The sequence below is a fragment of the Coregonus lavaretus genome (genome assembly GCF_964263955.1).
Source record: "Coregonus lavaretus genome assembly, contig: HAP1_SCAFFOLD_5838, whole genome shotgun sequence".
Taxonomy (NCBI): domain Eukaryota; kingdom Metazoa; phylum Chordata; class Actinopteri; order Salmoniformes; family Salmonidae; genus Coregonus; species Coregonus lavaretus.
Window position 1 is genome coordinate 15,219 of NW_028160246.1, and position 9,187 is coordinate 24,405.

At 45.6% G+C, this 9,187-nt stretch overlaps 1 protein-coding gene across 1 annotated transcript; it reads left to right on the forward strand.

The window, feature by feature from the left end:
* Positions 1-1,807: 1,807 nt before the first annotated feature.
* On the forward strand, positions 1,808-3,786 carry LOC311121993 (lipoma-preferred partner homolog; the record flags this gene model as incomplete). Its single annotated transcript, XM_084196423.1, has 5 exons — positions 1,808-2,092; positions 2,610-2,696; positions 2,915-2,990; positions 3,299-3,486; positions 3,724-3,786. Coding segments are annotated over 5 exons (699 nt in total), but the record flags the coding sequence as incomplete, so codon positions are not given.
* Positions 3,787-9,187: the final 5,401 nt, after the last annotated feature.

Consider the following 9,187-nt stretch of genomic DNA (forward strand, 5'->3'; position numbering starts at 1 on the left):
GGATGGATGGAGCCAGGACAGTGATGTATTAACCCTAGTTTATGGATGGATGGATGGAGCCAGGACAGTGATGTATTAACCCTAGTTTATGGATGGATGGATGGAGCCAGGACAGTGATGTATTAACCCTAGTTTATGGATGGATGGATGGAGCCAGGACAGTGATGTATTAACCCTAGTTTATGGATGGATGGATGGAGCCAGGACAGTGATGTATTAACCCTAGTTTATGGATGGATGGATGGAGCCAGGACAGTGATGTATTAACCCTAGTTTATGTTTTATATATATTTATATATATATTTATATATGTTTTTTATAGTTTATATATTTATATATATATATATAGTGCACCTACTGGCCCTGGTCAAAAGTAGTGCACTACATAGGGAATAGGGTGCTATTTGAGACTCAGACCTAGATAGCCTGGAGATGCATATGGAGGAAGCAGGCAGGGTAGTTGTTTGACTGTGAGCCATAGTATCAATAAATAGGTCCAGGTGCTGCTCCCTTTAACGGAGCTTTATCACACTACGGGTAAATGACTGAACTACATGCAGACCACGTCTTCAGGTGACTGAACTACATGCAGACCACGTCTTCAGGTGACTGAACTACATGCAGACCACGTCTTCAGGTGACTGAACTATATGCAGACCACGTCTTCAGGTGACTGAACTATATGCAGACCACGTCTTCAGGTGACTGAACTATATGCAGACCACGTCTTCAGGTGACTGAACTATATGCAGACCACGTCTTCAGGTGACTGAACTATATGCAGACCACGTCTTCAGGTGACTGAACTATATGCAGACCACGTCTTCAGGTGACTGAACTACATGCAGACCATGTCTTCAGGTGACTGAACTATATGCAGACCACGTCTTCAGGTGACTGAACTATATGCAGACCACGTCTTCAGGTGACTGAACTACATGCAGACCACGTCTTCAGGTGACTGAACTATATGCAGACCACGTCTTCAGGTGACTGAACTATATGCAGACCACGTCTTCAGGTGACTGAACTATATGCAGACCACGTCTTCAGGTGACTGAACTCTATGCAGACCACGTCTTCAGGTGACTGAACTATATGCAGACCACGTCTTCAGGTGACTGAACTATATGCAGACCACGTGTTCAGGTGACTGAACTATATGCAGACCACGTCTTCAGGTGACTGAACTCTATGCAGACCACGTCTTCAGGTGACTGAACTCTATGCAGACCACGTCTTCAGGTGACTGAACTCTATGCAGACCACATCTTCAGGTGACTGAACTATATGCAGACCACGTCTTCAGGTGACTGAACTACATGCAGACCACGTCTTCAGGTGACTGAACTATATGCAGACCACGTCTTCAGGTGACTGAACTCTATGCAGACCACGTCTTCAGGTGACTGAACTATATGCAGACCACGTCTTCAGGTGACTGAACTCTATGCAGACCACGTCTTCAGGTGACTGAACTCTATGCAGACCACGTCTTCAGGTGACTGAACTCTATGCAGACCACGTCTTCAGGTGACTGAACTCTATGCAGACCACGTCTTCAGGTGTAAAAGCTAAATAATCTGTCCTCTTTGAGTAATTGTAGTTAAAAAGATGGTGTTTTCAGGTGTGGTTCTTAAGATCAAAAGGTGATCGGGAACTTCATTTGTGACGCAAGAGAGTCAAGACGGTGATGTTGTAATATATGATATCTTATAACTGGCTATAGTTGATGCTGGGTGAACAGAGGCACACTCAGTGTTCTGCAGAGGATTCAAAACTCATCTATTATCATTCTATTTTACAGAACTCTGAAACTCTTCCATCTGTGACCAGTCCCAACGCTCCTGTCACCGGCTACAAGCGTATGGTCATCCCCACCCAGCCTCCTCTGACGGCCACTAAGAAGTCAACTCCCAAGGCCGGGGCCCCAGGCGGAACGCTGCCCCGGCCCCAAGCGGAGAGCTCCTCCTCCGCTCCCCTCTCCTCTGCCTCCCCCGTGGCCAGGCCTCAGTTCCAGACGGCGCCCCAGCCCGTCCCGGCCTCCTACGCCACCGCCTCCACCCCCAGCCAGCCCACCTTCAACGTACAGGTACGCAATCCTGGCTGCTATCCATACCCTGTCGTTGTGCCCTTGAGCAAGGACCTGCACTTAAAGGGATACTTCAGGATTTTGGCAATAATCCCCAGAGTCAGATGAACTGGTGGATACCATTTTTATGTCTCCGTGTCCAGTATGAAGTAAGTTAGAGGTAGTTTCTCGAGCCAATGCTAACTAGCGTTAGCGCAATGACTGGAAGTCTATGGGTATCGGCTAGCATGCTAGATAAAGGGCCTCACTGCCAAAATCCCGAAGTATTACTTTAACCCCTAAAACTGCTCCAGGGGTGGTGCGCTGCAGCTGATCATTTCCTTCAACCTTTGTGTGTGTGCTTGCAGGGGGGGTTGGGTAAAAAGACACATTTCAGTTTTGAGTCCCAAATGGCACCCTATTCCCAATATAGTGCACTAATTTTCCCCAAAGCCCTATGGGGAATAGGTTTCTATTTGAGACACAACCAGTGTCTCTGTGACAGCTGACAATGAAGTAATGTTCTTCTTCTCCCCAGGTGAGGTCTGCCCAACCCGGTCCCCAGCACCAGTCCCCAGGACCCCCTCAGCAGTTTGCCCAACAGCCTATCCAGAGCCTAACCCAGGTCCAGTACATGTCTTCTTCTTCTGTTACAGAGAGGGAAATTCCGCTCCTTGTCGGTGTTTGTCGATGTTGTATGCTTTACCATAGCCAGCTAGGAAACAGATAGAAATGGGAGGAGACAGAGGAGGAAGAGAAGAATGGAATGAACCCCGGTGTCCCATGGGGAAGTAGATATGTTAGAGCTGTGAGTGTTAACCATTTGAGCACGTCTCTTCACAGCTCCAGTATATGGCCACTCAGCCACGAGGCCCGGACTTCGCCTACGGGCCCCCTCAGCCAGGCTTCGCCCCACAAGGTGCCTACTCACCCGGACTTTTCACACAACATTAACACACACTGTCCATTTGCAAATCTACCATGTTCCATTTCACGACATGTTATCTGAAATTACTTGACAACCTGTGTCCGATACATTTTAAATGTATTTAGGAACTAGTAAAATGCACCAAACTAGCTTTTCCGGTGTTTGTTTGTTAAAACGAAGACTAGTAGAAAGCATTTTTTATTTTAACAATCTAATTTGTGCTACAATGTCATGCGTTATTGGTGTAAGTATTGTATATGTCAACACATTTTTTAACACGTACATGACATTTCTGGTAGGGTACCCAGAGCAGGCCTACCCTGGAGCAGGAGGGTACGGGGGAGTACCAGGGAACACCTGGAGGCCAGAGCCTAGCTACCTCCCTGCTCCTACCCAGCAGGGCTACCCACAACCTGTCCCTAAGAAGACCTACATCACAGACCCTCCTGCCAGCCTGGTTCCTCCTGCACACCTCGCCCCACAGAAGGTAAGAACTGTGCCCTGTGGCTTTATACACTGGGATGGAAATTCAGGATGTTGGGCACTGGCCAGTGGCGCTGTTAGGCTGTGAGTTATACTAGCAGGTGTAAAGTTCGGGTCCATGTTGCCTGAGGCCAAATTTGAGGGATATTTATTACAGACACATGACCCTCGGGTTGAAAATAACACGCACGTTACATCAATAAGGCCTCCTCACAGAGACACCTTCTACATGTTCTCCCAGGTCCGTAACACAGGAGACCTGAAGCCCCACCACATAGCACCCAAACATATCCATGTCCCCTATGTCAGGTCATCACCTGTGATCAGAGATAGAGGGAACAAAGAGAGAACAACATGATGGTACAACAAAATGACATCACATCCTCTCATTCATACATCTACTGAAGGGTAACAGATAACATGTAGAAGGTGTCTCTGTGAGGAGGCCTTATTGATGTAACATGTACGAAGGTGTCTCTGTGAGGAGGCCTTATTGATGTAACGTGTAGAAGGTGTCTCTGTGAGGAGGCCTTATTGATGTAACATGTAGAAGGTGTCTCTGTGAGGAGGCCTTATTGATGTAACGTGTATGAAGGTGTCTCTGTGAGGAGGCCTTATTGATGTAACATGTAGAAGGTGTCTCTGTGAGGAGGCCTTATTGATGTAACGTGTACGAAGGTGTCTCTGTGAGGAGGCCTTATTGATGTAACATGTACGAAGGTGTCTCTGTGAGGAGGCCTTATTGATGTAACATGTAGAAGGTGTCTCTGTGAGGAGGCCTTATTGATGTAACATGTAGAAGGTGTCTCTGTGAGGAGGCCTTATTGATGTAATGTGTACGAAGGTGTCTCTGTGAGGAGGCCTTATTGATGTAACATGTAGAAGGTGTCTCTATGAGGAGGCCTTATTGATGTAACATGTAGAAGGTGTCTCTGTGAGGAGGCCTTATTGATGTAACATGTATGAAGGTGTCTCTGTGAGGAGGCCTTATTGATGTAACGTGTATGAAGGTGTCTCTGTGAGGAGGCCTTATTGATGTAACGTGTATGAAGGTGTCTCTGTGAGGAGGCCTTATTGATGTAACATGTAGAAGGTGTCTCTGTGAGGAGGCCTTATTGATGTAACGTGTAGAAGGTGTCTCTGTGAGGAGGCCTTATTGATGTAACGTGTATGAAGGTGTCTCTGTGAGGAGGCCTTATTGATGTAACGTGTATGAAGGTGTCTCTGTGAGGAGGCCTTATTGATGTAACATGTAGAAGGTGTCTCTGTGAGGAGGCCTTATTGATGTAACGTGTAGAAGGTGTCTCTGTGAGGAGGCCTTATTGATGTAACGTGTATGAAGGTGTCTCTGTGAGGAGGCCTTATTGATGTAACATGTAGAAGGTGTCTCTGTGAGGAGGCCTTATTGATGTAACGTGTATGAAGGTGTCTCTGTGAGGAGGCCTTATTGATGTAACATGTAGAAGGTGTCTCTGTGAGGAGGCCTTATTGATGTAACATGTATGAAGGTGTCTCTGTGAGGAGGCCTTATTGATGTAACATGTACGAAGGTGTCTCTGTGAGGAGGCCTTATTGATGTAACATGTAGAAGGTGTCTCTGTGAGGAGGCCTTATTGATGTAACATGTAGAAGGTGTCTCTGTGAGGAGGCCTTATTGATGTAACATGTAGAAGGTGTCTCTGTGAGGAGGCCTTATTGATGTAACATGTAGAAGGTGTCTCTGTGAGGAGGCCTTATTGATGTAACATGTAGAAGGTGTCTCTGTGAGGAGGCCTTATTGATGTAACGTGTACGAAGGTGTCTCTGTGAGGAGGCCTTATTGATGTAACATGTAGAAGGTGTCTCTGTGAGGAGGCCTTATTGATGTAACATGTAGAAGGTGTCTCTGTGAGGAGGCCTTATTGATGTAACATGTATGAAGGTTTCTCTGTGAGGAGGCCTTATTGATGTAACGTGTACGAAGGTGTCTCTGTGAGGAGGCCTTATTGATGTAACATGTAGAAGGTGTCTCTGTGAGGAGGCCTTATTGATGTAACATGTAGAAGGTGTCTCTGTGAGGAGGCCTTATTGATGTAACATGTAGAAGGTGTCTCTGTGAGGAGGCCTTATTGATGTAACGTGTAGAAGGTGTCTCTGTGAGGAGGCCTTATTGATGTAACATGTAGAAGGTGTCTCTGTGAGGAGGCCTTATTGATGTAACATGTAGAAGGTGTCTCTGTGAGGAGGCCTTATTGATGTAACATGTACGAAGGTGTCTCTGTGAGGAGGCCTTATTGATGTAACATGTAGAAGGTGTCTCTGTGAGGAGGCCTTATTGATGTAACGTGTAGAAGGTGTCTCTGTGAGGAGGCCTTATTGATGTAACATGTATGAAGGTGTCTCTGTGAGGAGGCCTTATTGATGTAACGTGTACGAAGGTGTCTCTGTGAGGAGGCCTTATTGATGTAACATGTAGAAGGTGTCTCTGTGAGGAGGCCTTATTGATGTAACATGTAGAAGGTGTCTCTGTGAGGAGGCCTTATTGATGTAACATGTAGAAGGTGTCTCTGTGAGGAGGCCTTATTGATGTAACATGTAGAAGGTGTCTCTGTGAGGAGGCCTTATTGATGTAACATGTAGAAGGTGTCTCTGTGAGGAGGCCTTATTGATGTAACATGTATGAAGGTGTCTCTGTGAGGAGGCCTTATTGATGTAACATGTAGAAGGTGTCTCTGTGAGGAGGCCTTATTGATGTAACATGTAGAAGGTGTCTCTGTGAGGAGGCCTTATTGATGTAACGTGTAGAAGGTGTCTCTGTGATGAGGCCTTATTGATGTAACATGTAGAAGGTGTCTCTGTGAGGAGGCCTTATTGATGTAACATGTAGAAGGTGTCTCTGTGAGGAGGCCTTATTGATGTAACGTGTATGAAGGTGTCTCTGTGAGGAGGCCTTATTGATGTAACGTGTAGAAGGTGTCTCTGTGAGGAGGCCTTATTGATGTAACATGTATGAAGGTGTCTCTGTGAGGAGGCCTTATTGATGTAACATGTATGAAGGTGTCTCTGTGAGGAGGCCTTATTGATGTAACATGTAGAAGGTGTCTCTGTGAGGAGGCCTTATTGATTTAACATGTAGAAGGTGTCTCTGTGAGGAGGCCTTATTGATGTAACATGTAGAAGGTGTCTCTGTGAGGAGGCCTTATTGATGTAACATGTATGAAGGTGTCTCTGTGAGGAGGCCTTATTGATGTAACATGTATGAAGGTGTCTCTGTGAGGAGGCCTTATTGATGTAACGTGTACGAAGGTGTCTCTGTGAGGAGGCCTTATTGATGTAACATGTAGAAGGTGTCTCTGTGAGGAGGCCTTATTGATGTAACATGTATGAAGGTGTCTCTGTGAGGAGGCCTTATTGATGTAACATGTATGAAGGTGTCTCTGTGAGGAGGCCTTATTGATGTAACATGTATGAAGGTGTCTCTGTGAGGAGGCCTTATTGATGTAACATGTAGAAGGTGTCTCTGTGAGGAGGCCTTATTGATGTAACATGTATGAAGGTGTCTCTGTGAGGAGGCCTTATTGATGTAACATGTATGAAGGTGTCTCTGTGAGGAGGCCTTATTGATGTAACATGTAGAAGGTGTCTCTGTGAGGAGGCCTTATTGATGTAACATGTAGAAGGTGTCTCTGTGAGGAGGCCTTATTGATGTAACATGTACGAAGGTGTCTCTGTGAGGAGGCCTTATTGATGTAACATGTAGAAGGTGTCTCTGTGAGGAGGCCTTATTGATGTAACATGTACGAAGGTGTCTCTGTGAGGAGGCCTTATTGATGTAACATGTACGAAAGTGTCTCTGTGAGGAGGCCTTATTGATGTAACATGTAGAAGGTGTCTCTGTGAGGAGGCCTTATTGATGTAACATGTACGAAGGTGTCTCTGTGAGGAGGCCTTATTGATGTAACATGTATGAAGGTGTCTCTGTGAGGAGGCCTTATTGATGTAACATGTAGAAGGTGTCTCTGTGAGGAGGCCTTATTGATGTAACATGTAGAAGGTGTCTCTGTGAGGAGGCCTTATTGATGTAACATGTAGAAGGTGTCTCTGTGAGGAGGCCTTATTGATGTAACATGTAGAAGGTGTCTCTGTGAGGAGGCCTTATTGATGTAACATGTAGAAGGTGTCTCTGTGAGGAGGCCTTATTGATGTAACATGTATGAAGGTGTCTCTGTGAGGAGGCCTTATTGATGTAACATGTAGAAGGTGTCTCTGTGAGGAGGCCTTATTGATGTAACATGTAGAAGGTGTCTCTGTGAGGAGGCCTTATTGATGTAACATGTATGAAGGTGTCTCTGTGAGGAGGCCTTATTGATGTAACATGTAGAAGGTGTCTCTGTGAGGAGGCCTTATTGATGTAACATGTAGAAGGTGTCTCTGTGAGGAGGCCTTATTGATGTAACATGTAGAAGGTGTCTCTGTGAGGAGGCCTTATTGATGTAACATGTATGAAGGTGTCTCTGTGAGGAGGCCTTATTGATGTAACATGTAGAAGGTGTCTCTGTGAGGAGGCCTTATTGATGTAACATGTATGAAGGTGTCTCTGTGAGGAGGCCTTATTGATGTAACATGTAGAAGGTGTCTCTGTGAGGAGGCCTTATTGATGTAACATGTATGAAGGTGTCTCTGTGAGGAGGCCTTATTGATGTAACATGTAGAAGGTGTCTCTGTGAGGAGGCCTTATTGATGTAACATGTATGAAGGTGTCTCTGTGAGGAGGCCTTATTGATGTAACATGTAGAAGGTGTCTCTGTGAGGAGGCCTTATTGATGTAACATGTAGAAGGTGTCTCTGTGAGGAGGCCTTATTGATGTAACATGTATGAAGGTGTCTCTGTGAGGAGGCCTTATTGATGTAACATGTATGAAGGTGTCTCTGTGAGGAGGCCTTATTGATGTAACATGTAGAAGGTGTCTCTGTGAGGAGGCCTTATTGATGTAACATGTACGAAGGTGTCTCTGTGAGGAGGCCTTATTGATGTAACATGTAGAAGGTGTCTCTGTGAGGAGGCCTTATTGATGTAACATGTAGAAGGTGTCTCTGTGAGGAGGCCTTATTGATGTAACATGTAGAAGGTGTCTCTGTGAGGAGGCCTTATTGATGTAACATGTACGAAGGTGTCTCTGTGAGGAGGCCTTATTGATGTAACATGTAGAAGGTGTCTCTGTGAGGAGGCCTTATTGATGTAACATGTACGAAGGTGTCTCTGTGAGGAGGCCTTATTGATGTAACATGTAGAAGGTGTCTCTGTGAGGAGGCCTTATTGATGTAACATGTACGAAGGTGTCTCTGTGAGGAGGCCTTATTGATGTAACATGTAGAAGGTGTCTCTGTGAGGAGGCCTTATTGATGTAACATGTAGAAGGTGTCTCTGTGAGGAGGCCTTATTGATGTAACATGTAGAAGGTGTCTCTGTGAGGAGGCCTTATTGATGTAACATGTAGAAGGTGTCTCTGTGAGGAGGCCTTATTGATGTAACATGTAGAAGGTGTCTCTGTGAGGAGGCCTTATTGATGTAACATGTATGAAGGTGTCTCTGTGAGGAGGCCTTATTGATGTAACATGTAGAAGGTGTCTCTGTGAGGAGGCCTTATTGATGTAACATGTATGAAGGTGTCTCTGTGAGGAGGCCTTATTGATGTAACATGTAGAAGGTGTCTCTGTGAGGAGGC